We start from the raw sequence: 13,347 nt of genomic DNA on the forward strand, positions 1-13,347 counted from the left end.
TATGGTATTGTGTGTTAAGCCTTCTCAAATTATTAAAATTTTTTTGTCATTATTAAACATAATTGTTATGGAACTATTTGGATGATTCAGAGTAGACATTGATTTAATAAATATTATTTTTTTCAATTATATAAGAGCAACCATATAATCTATGAAATAAGTTTCTCATGTAATATTTTTTGCTTTTAGATCTCTGCGCTCTTCTTCTAGTTTATCTTCCTACTCAGGCTCTCTTGCAGAATCAGGTGCTTTTCTTTTTCAGTGAAATTTTTCTATGACAAATTTTTTTTTTTGGTTTGTGTTTTAAATAGATATTAGTTTCTTTTTTAAATATAAATTTTGTTTATATAGTTATTTACATAGGATTCTGTTATTTACATAGTATTATTTAAATAGTATTCTGGGTTTTAAAGTTCCAGAGTTCCTCCATTTACTTGAATAAACCTTTTGATTCTCCAAATATTTTCAGGATCTTCTTAAGGTCATTGAAAAAACATCTAACACTTTTGAAAGTTGTTTAGTTTTTCTAAACAGTTTTTTAAGTTTCTAAACACTTTAATAATTTTTAAACTCCAAAGTCTAGGTAAAAGTAATGAATATTTGACTCAAAATGCTAAAGTTTATTGGCACGGCATAGTTTTTAAGCATATCTAAACAACAGCAAGCAGCTGAAAATTAAAAAGTCCAGATTAAAAAAAAACTTCCAAATGGAGTCAATTAGATATATGCTTCATAATAGTAGTAAAAATAATTTAAGTATATAAATATATGTATATACTTTATATATATATATATATATATATATATATATATATATATATATATATATTATATATTTTTACTCAAAAACATCATATCATATATCTTACTATTCTTAAAACATCATATCATACATCATATCAAAATACATCATACCATATATATGTGTATATTTTATATATTTTTACTCAAAAACATGTATATATAGTTGTAAAAAGTAAAACGAAAGATAAATGAAAAGGAATATAGCAGAAAGAAAAAATTTTAGGAAAATAATAATGTTGAAAAAAAAATTAAGCTTACTCTGAAGAAAAAAAGAATTTAGCTGGATTTTAAACCCAGCAAAATTTGTTTTTGTTCCCTTGGTTGGCTGATGTATATAAATTGAAGATTCCTTAAAATCAGTTAGTTGACATTTAAATCATTATCAAAGTATGTTACCTTAAAAAACTGTTATGACTACATTTTTACCTTATTGTACTTATGGTTTTTCCAAATATAAAGATAAAATATTTTATTATTGTATTTATAGTTTTTCTAAATATCAAAACTAAATATTTTTTTGTTTTTAATAGCTGTGTCAATAATTTAAAAACTTTTTTGTTACACTACAAGTAATTTGCTTGAGATATAAAATTGATGAAATCTCTTGTGACCAGTGTTTTATAGTTAGGCAATTGCTTACTCATATAGTTATATAATTTTTAACATTCTACTATACATACTTACATTAGGACACTTTTAATATATTTTTTTATTTTTATATAACAGGATCACATTCTTCAAAAGTATCTTTGGTATCTACTACTTGTCCAAAAGCACAAGACTCTAGTAGTTATTTTGGACCACTCTCACCTAATGGTTCATCATTTGATGTTGACACTGCTCATAACAACACACTTGATGACACAGATAAAAATTTAAATCTAACAGATTCATCTGTTTCATCTGCTTCATCTTGTACCAGCTCTGTTAAATCTGATATACCTAATGCTTTATTGAAAAATGCTATTACAACACCAGAAAGTGATCAAGTATTTGTAGTTCCGCTATCAATTGCAGGGAAATCAATATTTGGAAAAGCACCTGCAAAGTAAGTCTATTGTTAAAATTTTTAATACAAAACTATCAACTTTGTTTAAGCTTAGAGAAACATATGTGTATTATGTGTTTTAAGGTCTTGTTAGACATACAGCACTCAAAATTATTATTCAAAGATTTTGTCGTTTTAGTCAATTAACATTGATTGACCAAAACAACAAAAATTAAAAGGAAGAAGATCAAATTTTTTTTTTACTTTTTAATAAATTTTTTAATTCTGGATTTCATTTAATTTTACCTAATTTTAAAAACATTTTTTGTATTTAGTGTTAATTATTTAAAATAAAATATTATAATTTTTTATTTTAAATAATTAACACACGAGAAAGGTTCATTTTTAAAATAAATATTGAAGAATAATTTTTTAATAAAAATTATAAAATTTTCCTTTGTCTTATGTTGTTTTACATTAGTAAACTTTAAATGAACCAAATTACCTAATAATGTTTTCATCTTAAAAAATCTAAAAACAAAATCTCTTTTATTTTACAAAAGTTTGACTTGTTATTCTTGTTGATCAAATCTAATTAGTCAGAATTAGTTACAGGAGATTAAAATATAAATTTCTCTATTATAAGTCAAGTAAATCTTTTATGTTTTATGTTCAAGTATATGTTTCATCTTTTATTGCCCTGCATTCTCTACAGTGAGTTTTTAATAATTTATACTTATGAAATGTGTAATAAATGATGCAAACAAATCTTTTTATTTGATTATGTGACACTGTTCAAAAATATTATTTTGTTAAATATAATTGTGTAAAACTTGCTTTAAATGCAATAAAGTTGTGTAAGACTATTTTAAATGCAATAGTCGTGTAGTGGTAAGTGCTAGCTTCATTAGTGAGAGTTTCTGACTTTGTTCTCCATTATGTCCCTGGTAGTACCGCGCTCAATTTATTTCTTCACATAGTGGCCTTGTTTGTCAAGGTTTGTGTTTTGAAGTTATTGGGAGAGGGTTGTAACCAAAATTAAAGTAGCCTCCTTAACTGTAGTGGCCTACAAAATGTGTAACAAAAATTTTGTAACAAAAATTTGGCCTTGAAAAGGTAAGTTAACATAAAAATAAAAAAATAAAAGAAATGATAAAAAGCCAATCAATTATAGTTAATAAGCTGTTTTTTTGGGGGGTTAAAATGTTATCTTAAAATGACCTTATAAAAAACAAAAAGCATCCGTTTGTACAAATGATTTTATGAACAAGCTGAAAGGAAAACTTGCTTTAATATGAGAAGAAAATGAATGACATTGCAAAGTTAGAAGAAGCATTGCTATTGGAAGAAAAGAGAAAGAAACTGAATTGATATTTGTTGTTTTTGACAGGTTTGCCTTGCCTAAGTTTATGATATCAAATATTACTTTTGTATTTCAAAGAAGTTTTACTTTTTTACTACTTAGTACAAATAACTTAAAAATCACTTTGCGCGTGTCTTTTCTAAATAGAGTACACATAAAGCTATTTAGTTTTTACACTTTTATTGTTATTGATTTGTAGTATGCATCAGTAATCTTGTTTCAACTTTAGTTTAAGCTTGTGATTCATGATTGTGATTCAGTGACTCACAGTCAGTGAATTGATTTAGTTTGTAATGTATTAGTTTTTGTTGGAGTTGTTTAAAATATTTTCATCCTTAGGATTAGATCCATATCCATATTCAATCCTCTTTTATTATTAACTGAGTTTGGTAAGTTTTGCCATTTATATGTCCATTTATAGCATGTCCATTATAGCAGAAAATTATATTATAGCTAAAATTGCTAAAATTGGTCAGGGATTTTGATTGATTTCAAAAGAAAGTCAGGGAGTTTCATAGTTGTTATCTTTATAATGCATTGTATGGAAATATACTATTACTTTTATTATTGTAAAATCATCCATAGATCATTTATGAGTTTTAGAATAAAGTTGATGATGTTAAAAACAAATAGTTACAACTTTGATATCATTATTCCAGGTTTGAAGATGTTCAAATTGGACACCATGGTCTCATACCTACAAAATCATTTCTCGAAGCATGCAGATGTATTCTTCCAGTTTTTGGTTTGTGCTTTCAAATTTTTTTTTAAGTTTAGCTGTAAAATCTAGTTTTTAGTTTTTAAATATTTAATAAATTATATGCTTTTTTATAAAATACACAACTCAATAAAATTATATGAGGTTTAAAAATCTATTAAGGATAAAATGCTATAGTTTTTATTTTTGTGTGCTGTGTAGATAAAATTCTTATTGTTTGTATTGTTGACTTGTTAATAGTTATTCTTTGTGCTGTAAAATATCAACTTTTTCATATATAAAACATCATGTTTTATGTTTTTTTTTAATATTATTTTCTGTAGTAGTCTTTAAAAATCTGTTGTGTTTTAGTAAACTAAATAAATTAAAATATTTTCTCTCTCTATGTATATATACAGGCCTTGTATGAAATAAAAAATGTGTAATGCATAAGCTTAACACAATATTTTTTGTCATAAAACTCTCTTTTTTTATTTTTTTAAGACATTAACTTATTTAAATAACTGCAATAATATTAATTACCACTACAATTACAAAACAAGTAAAATGTTATTTAACGGCTTTTTTATTATTACTATAAGGGAATGCTTTTTTTTTGTTAATGTTAAATAATTAAATTTAATATTGCTTTTTTTTTAATGTTTCTTTTCGTGACATTTGCATAATGAATTAAAATATGTTAAATTTTTGAATTTTCAAAATTATTATTTCTTAAATTTCTAATTTCGGCTTTGCAACTTCAAATGATTTTTTATTAAAATACGTAGTTAAAATAAAAAAGTTACGTTAATTTATTTACTTTATTTATTGAAAGTTTATTAGTTTATTATTTTATTATTAAAATTATATCCCTGTATATATTGTTTATTAAAAAATTATTGCTGCAATTTAATTTGTGTTGTGAAAAAAAAGTTTAACTCTCAATTTATGCAAATTTTTGATGCAGTCGTTTAAAATTTAATTTTGAGTAAAAAAAAATGTTTAGGAAGGAAAACCGAAAAAAGAACAAATAAAATTTCAATATTGAATAATATTTAGTAATATTTTTAAATTAATTTGACAGGTCAAATTTCAATATTGAATAATATTTAGTAATAGTTTTAAATAATTTTGACAAACCTAAGCATTAACTTTAAATTTATTAGGCTTAAATATATTTTTAAAATCAAAGTTAAATTATATATTTTTAAAATCTAAATTAAATTATAATTTATTTTTTTATCAGAATAAAGTTATATATTTTTATTAAATTAGTTTTAAATTAAATCATGTATTTTTTTATCAGAATTAAATTATGATCTTTGCTTCAAGCTTAAAAAATCATCAACAATAAAATCAAAAAACAAAATTAAACTTTTTATTTTATTTGAGTTTTTTTCATTAGTAAATATATATATATATATATATATATATATATATATATATATATATATATATATATATATATATATATATATATATACACACACACATACATATATATATATATATATATATATATATATATATATATATATATACATATATATATATATATATATATATATATATATATATATATATATATATATATATATATATATATATATATTTATATTTATATAGCGTTTATATCAAATATTTTTGTCATTCAAAAGTTAATGTGATTTTTTTTTAAATCAATTACTTCTTTTATCTTACCACTTAAAGAATAATTTAAAAGTTAAAAAATGATAAAAATTGCTTAACCTAAAACGCTTACATAAAATCACTTACAGCGTACTTAAATCGCTCTACGCATTACACTTTAAAACAAGGCCTAATATATATATATGCATACATATATATATACATACATATATATATATATACATACATATATATATATATATATATATATATATATATATACATACATATATATATACATACATATATATATATGCATACATACATATATATATATATACATACATATATATATATATATATACATACATATATATATATATACATACATGTATATATATATATATATATATATATATATATATATATATATATTTATATATATATATATATATATATATATATATATATATATATATATATATATATACATACATATATATATACATACATACATATATATATATACATACATACATATATATATATATATATATATATATATATATATATATATATATATATATATATATATATATATATATATATATATGTATATATATGTTTATATATATATATATATATATATATGTATATATATATATATATATATGTATATATGTATATATATATATATATGTATATATATATATATATATATATAGAGAGAGAGAGAGAGAGAGAGAGAGAGAGAGAGAATGATTGTTTTATTTTGTTTTCAAAGTCTGATTGGTTTACCCATTTCTTAATTACAGTTTTTTCGCTTTGTAATTATAAAAGCATATTTAGATAAGTTGGGCGCAACAACATTTGCTCCTGTTAAAATGGATATTCAAGGAAATATAAAGGTTTTTTTAATTTATTTATTAGTTATTTGATTTTTAATTTTTTTCTGTTACTTTTGAACTGAGTAAACATAAAAACATAAAATGCTATTATACATAAAATTGTTAATAATATGATATAAAACTTTTTACAGTACACTTATTCATTTTTTTAAAAATCGCAAAACTCATTAAATACAGATTATGCAAAGAGCAAGAAATTGTTACATAAATGAACAAATAAGATAAATGAAAAATGTTTGTACAGATAATGACATTAACAAATTAAATATTGTTTTGTAAGAAACAAATTTACACACAAGGTTTTTTGACAACATTTTCATAATTATGGACATTTACTTTTTATATTTATGGAGATTTACTTTTCTTATTTAGGGAGATTTATTGAGATTTACTTTTTTAAACTACAACAGTTTATCAAATTACCACAAAACTGTTTTAATTAAGTAAATTAAACTACTACAAAACTGTTTTAATTAAGAATACAAAACGCAAACGTTGTGGATGATTATTTTGCTTCCAGTTTTTTAAAATGTAAAATAATTGATTTCTTTTCTTTATGCAACAAAAATATAAAATAATTTATTAAAATAATTTGTTTTGTTTCTAAACGCAACAAAAAAAGACTTGTATCATTTTAATTTGATACAATTTTTTTTTTTGTTTTACTAATTTATTCACCTCACTTACTATAGAGGAATTTATAAAAAATGTCAATTTATAAAAAGTTAAATATACTTTAGCGGCAATATTACAAAACTCTAAATAAGTTAAAATTGCAAGTTTAGACAAAAGTGTAGCACCAAAAAAGCAAAAAGTGCAGTACAATTCAATACACTTGTATTAAATATTGTATTGAAAATGCAAGACAACAATTAAAAATGCAACACAATATTATCGTATTAAAAGCACTGGGTGCTTTAAACGGGGCGACTGAATAAGTGCAAATTTCATAACTGCGAATCTGCATAAGTGCGACTGGCATAAGTGTGAACTGGGATAAGTGCAAATCACTTGCAAAAACTGGCATAAGTGCGAACTAGCACAAGCGCGAACTGGCATAAGTGCGCCAAAAGAATTTGCAAACATTGGCATAAGTACGAACTAGCATAAGTGCGAACTGGCATAAGTGCGAACCAATTGCAAAAACTGGCATAAGTGCGAATTAGCATAAGTGCGCCAAAAGAATTTGCAAACATTGGTATAAGTGCGAATTGGCATTAGTGCGAACTGGCATAAGTGCGAACTGGCATAAGTGCGCCGAAAGAATTTGTAAATATTGGCATAAGTGCATCAATAGAATTTGCAAATATCTACATAAGTGCATACTTGACTAAGTGCGTCGAAAAAATTTGAAAATTTTGGAATAAGAGGGCGGTAGCATAAGTGCACCGAATTGATTTTTCAACTTATTCTTAGTGGGGGACTCTTGAATTTTTTTATTTTAAAAGAATACTCAGTAAATATTATTATTTTCTTTGTCTAAAACTCAATTTAAAAGTTGGTGTTGTCGTTTAAAAACTGTGCGGGAACGGGACACCTTAGTGAGGCTTCTATAAGGCTTAGTGGCCTCAATGCCACGAAGCTGTTTAGATCTTTTTTTATCAAAGGCTCCTAATAAATTGGGCCTTAATAAAGGTTTTTTCCAAAGTTGGTTAGGCCCGGTAGTGGGCTCGTGTTACAGTCTTTGTTAATAAAAGTATTAAAAGAGATTGTTGAACTTTCCAATAAATTACAAGGTTATTCCACACAATGTTTAAAATATTCTTTATATAAAATATTTACAAGTTGTTTGCTGTTTTGATAAACAAGCTTTTGTTTATCAAAATACTACTCAATAGTTTCACTTATTCGCCTCTTTATTGCTGTAACTTGTCCAGTGAGCATGCATAGTGAACATAGAGTAAAGCATGCTGTGACAACTAATTTAATCAAGTTGTAGTTCCTACAATTAATCCGAGCATCACACAAAACATTTTAAATTTTTCTTTTAAAGCAAAGTTCATGAATTTCCATGTCTTATTTATTTATTTCAAACTATATTTATAGTTAACAATTTACGATTGTTGTTCATATACGGGCAATATATGTTCATATGTCAGGCCTGTACACGGGCCTGAACATTAAGTTTATGAACTTTTAATTTGTAAGGAAATCAAGTTCGTCAACTTTTTTAAATGTAACATTTTTAATCAACTCGTATTTCCAAAAAAATAAAATTTTAATTGTAATTTTATTACTGAGTGTTAATTTAGTCATTGCATAGTTGGGCCTGAAGTAAGCAAAACCATGCAAAACCAATATTGTGTTAGTCATTCAAAAACTGATTTAATATTAACCATACTTAATTTTTAGGTTCAGCATATCAATTTTACCAGGGAAATGGTAATATTTTATTTTTCAAATTTTAGTCAAAATCAAAAATAAAATGAAGCCAGAGAAACAATTTTTTTCTATTCTAATGTCTTAACTTTACATATTAGGTCAAAGACACCATATATTGAAATAAGAAAAAAAGAAATGAAAATTTATTTTTTACACTAGCATTTTTTCAAAGTACTTTTCTTAGTATGCCCTAACGTTTTTGTAACACTTTACTTAACCCAAGCATAAATAAACTTATGGATAAATATGGATTTTAGCTGAGCTCAAGTCTTTTGTTATAAATGATATCGATTCGTCAGGGGGCGTTGACCTCATTTTTTAGTGTTTAATTATTCCAAACATGTATATGTTTATGTTAATGTCAAATAAGGATGCTTTGCCAAGTACTGTAATGATTGCAGCCTGGGAACCAAAAAAACTGAAAAAAAAGTAGTTATTTTACCATAATTAATTTTTTTTCAATTTATCTACAAATTTAAAATTTCCAGAAATAATCTGCTGTGTTCGGTTTTTATGACCCATCAAAGTTTAATATCTCTTCAAATCGAAGGGGGGGGGGGGGAATGAATCAAACTTTTTATGGTCATAATTTTAGAACGCGAATATTAGAAAATTATTTCTAATAATCTATCATTTTGTTAATCAATCACTGTTTTTATGTAAACATATATGCCAAAAAAATTATGACCATGTAAAGTTTGATCCCCCCCCCCCCCCTCTTGGTTTGAAGAGACATGACAGTTAAATGAGTGTAGCGTTGAGCAACCGACCTAGCTTTATCAATTAGTTGTTTGTGCTAGGAGGATCGATCTTCATTGCATTGATGTAACTAGTTCGGTGGCTCTATGCTGCACTCGTTTATATTAGATTTCTTCTCCGTTAGACATCCTAAATTGGTCTCATAAAAGTCTTGAGAACGTCGTATCCAGACAAACTAAAAACGTCTTTCTAGACGTCACACAGTAGTGTGTGTGTGTGGGGGGGGGGGGGGTACTTTTTATTTTAATATAAAGTTTTAAAAGAAGAAAAAACAATAATATAGATTTGGAAGTTACATCATATTATTACTTTATTCTACGCCATCAGCCAGGTTCGTATGAAATATTTTAATTTAAAGCTGTTTTCTTTATAAATATTGCATGTATCTAAGTATACTTTCTTAAAATGTTTAACTATATCTATATTACACTTCTAATCTACGCTACAATAACTGTTAAAGTGATGTCATTGCAAAATTCAAATTTGATATGTTATTCTGAAACATCTCTTGAAACTATAGAGTTTGAGTTGAAATTTATACAAATATTTTTATGGCAATACCAACCAGAAAATAAAATTATACTAAAAGAACATGCTTTCCTAAGAGTTATGTTATTATTATCAGGTGACATAAAACTATGACCTGGACCAATGTATTTGAACCATATTATTTCAGTGATGCAGAAACTTGAAAATATTCTGTATATGAAAGGCTTACAATGTTTTCATTTAAATATCTGTGGCCTATGGAACATTTAGCATCATTTATTTGTTTAACTGCAACAAAAACATTGACATATTTGCCCATATAAACCCATATAAGCAAGGACGACCCTAGTGAACTATATCATATCAAGGGTTATGCATTTCTAAGCAGCATACGTAAAAACAGACGTGGTGGATGTGTTGCCTTTACATATCTAATTTACATATCTAAATTACATATCTAAATTTTTAATTAGAGATCCTAATGTTAATTACATGAGGTCAAGTGATCACACTGAAATAAAATCAATGTTAAAATTCTATGGTTTCAAGCAACTAATAAAAAGCGCAACCAGAACAACGTTAACATTTTCTACTTTAATTGTCGTAATTTATACAAATAATCTAACTCCAAAATGTGAAGAGAACCTTTTTTTTAGTCATTTTTACGCTGTGGCACATATACAATCAAAACCCTTGTTTTGAAGTTTCATCAAAAAACATTTTAGTCTGTTTCCTCGTTTTGAAGGTTATTGAGTATCCATAACCAAAATTCTTGTTTCATGATGATGGTAAACTCTGCGGTAACTTATATTTAAAGTGGTAAGATTATCTTACTAAGATAAAAATCTATACAAATCGGAGTTTTTAAAGATTTAAGGACAAGTAAAATTGATATGGTTTTCACAAGTTTTTATGTATGGTTTCATGACACCTCTTCTGGAATAGCTCAGTTAACTCTTCAAGTTTTTCTGGAGTAGTTCTGCATGTTCTCTGTAGACATAAAGTTTGTTCTTTCTGAAATAATATGTTTTGTGCATTTAATTTGACGAGAAAACAATTTTTTTCCTATGTGGTCATGGAGCATTTTATCATTTTTTATATTTATAAGGTCGATCAAATTGTAGTAGCGGGTTTTTCCTATTCTGTGACCATGTTTTAGGTGCTGGCGTACATTTCTTAGTTCGGGCAGACAAAAAACTGCTTTTGCATAAATAAAATTACAATTTTTTTTTGTTGTTGTTAACTTTATGGCTAATAAAAGGTATTTTTCTAAAATTATGGAAAAGGTTGGGGAGAGAAGGAGAAGAAGGACATTAAATATTACTTTTACGGTTATGTCTTTTTTATTTGATGTTCAAAACCAAACCAAACAGTTGTAACAAAAGCACCTTCAATTTGGGCACTGATTCAATCCTCTTAAATTTCCTGCGTATTATAATCAAGTATATAATTTTTTTTTTTACAGAAACCTTGCAATTGGGGTAAAGCGGGTAGGTGTGAGTAAAAGTGGGACAAGCGAGCGGGTGAAGTGAAAACTATATAAAATCATTTGTCTAAAATAAGTTGAAAATTAGTTATATAAAATAAAGCAAACTATTTTAAACTGGTTTTAAATTTCAGTTTATTTTAAATGAAACACAAATAATCAATATTCAAAAGTTTTTGATTACATTTGACTATTGACTATTGCGGAGTTTCATTCTTTCTTTGAAACATTAATTGATATATCACAATATATGATTTTTTAAGATTTTTTATTATGCTTTTCCTTAAAAAGAAAATTATTAGTTTTAAATACTAGGGGGTTCTTGACCACCTAAACCCCCTAGTTACAGCTCTATTCGGGCAAAGCGATTATGCGGAACTTGAACTTTACTACATAGAATAAAGACCTTTATGATAATGTTTTAATTGGTTTTAGATTTAATTTAAATATTAGTTTGTTTTTAAGTTAGGGGCTGTTCAAATAATACGTAACACCTTTTTGGCTGTTTTTAGACACCCCACCCTTCCCCCATGTGACATTTTATGACATTTTCTGTCAACCTCCTCCCTTTTCCATTATGAGACGTGGCGTTATTTTTACCCAATTTTGCAACTTTTCGCTAACATTTTCATTGATTCCGCCATGATTAGAGTTTAAGTTTTTAAAAATTTGTCACGTTACACTAAAGCTAACCCCCCTCCCCCATGTGACATTTGGTAACACTTTCTGATATCCCCTCCCACTTTAAAACTGTCACGTATTAACAGCCCCATATAGGTCTGTAAAAATGATACTTTCATATTGATGATAGTATTAAGTGGCTACAATTTTTTTAAATAATAAACATAATTTTTAATTATGCGACAAACAAAATTGCATTTCGAAATCTCAAATTTAATGTTTTATTATTTATTTATTTTATTTGTAAATATTATGATTCTTTGTAAGTTCAAATAAAAATATTTTTTTGTAAGTTCAAAAAACTTAAGTTTTGAATACAACTATACTGTTAAATTTCAACAAAAAAGTTTGTATATGAATATTTATCAAGCAGATCATGCAAATGTTTGTATAAACATAACAACTGTTGCTCGGCAACGAGGACATTTTAACTGTAAATGTGGTATACGCATTGTGCAAACCATGTGTCCACAGGGAACAGCAGCGAAGTTTGGAGTATTTTCTAAACAAACAGGACATGTTGTTCCATTAGTTTCATCCACTACTCTTGAAGTCTCCGTGACTCCAACAATTTCTGTAGAACTATGTAAGTTTTCTCCGAGTTGGAAGGTATTTTGCACTATAGCTACATCATCTGTATTTTGCACTATAGCTACATCACATGGTATTGATACATTAAGTTGCTGGGCTTCATCTTGTGGTGGAATTAAATTAGGCTGTGAGGGCTCTATTTGAAAATGCATAAATGATGAAACTGTTTTCAATTCCAGTGGTTGGTTTATACGACTAACGCGAAGTTGATTGTTAAATAACGCATCTGCGCAATGTGAAACACTTTGTAGAAATTCCAATGAAGTTAGACGTCCGTTGAGCAAATTTTCACTAGAAACTCTGATTTTACGATCATTCAAAACATATTTCTGCTTTCGTCTCTGAGGAATCTGAAGTCCACATTCTAAACTGACTTTATCAAGTTGCTGGACTTCTGCAAACTTTCTTAGTTATGCTAAAATATTAAAAGAATTAAATGCAAATAAAAGATAAGTTCAAAAAATTATATTTTTATTTTAGATAAAATATATATATATATATATATATATATATATATATATATATATATATATTATATATATATATATATATATATATATATATATATAT

General features: G+C 25.7%; 1 protein-coding gene across 3 annotated transcripts in view; it reads left to right on the forward strand.

The window, feature by feature from the left end:
- Window positions 1–13,347, forward strand: part of LOC100201998 (pleckstrin homology domain-containing family A member 8) — a 69,353-nt gene that overhangs the window by 25,533 nt on the left and 30,473 nt on the right. For all 3 annotated transcript variants that reach the window (XM_065799889.1, XM_065799888.1, XM_065799890.1), the window contains exons 8-11: window positions 190–245; window positions 1,531–1,852; window positions 3,815–3,900; window positions 6,331–6,389. In XM_065799889.1, the coding sequence (XP_065655961.1) occupies window positions 190–245; window positions 1,531–1,852; window positions 3,815–3,900; window positions 6,331–6,389 (523 nt within the window). The remainder of the gene's footprint in view (window positions 1–189; window positions 246–1,530; window positions 1,853–3,814; window positions 3,901–6,330; window positions 6,390–13,347) is intronic.

This window comes from Hydra vulgaris, chromosome 06 (assembly GCF_038396675.1).
Source record: "Hydra vulgaris chromosome 06, alternate assembly HydraT2T_AEP".
Classification (NCBI taxonomy): Eukaryota; Metazoa; Cnidaria; class Hydrozoa; order Anthoathecata; family Hydridae; genus Hydra; species Hydra vulgaris.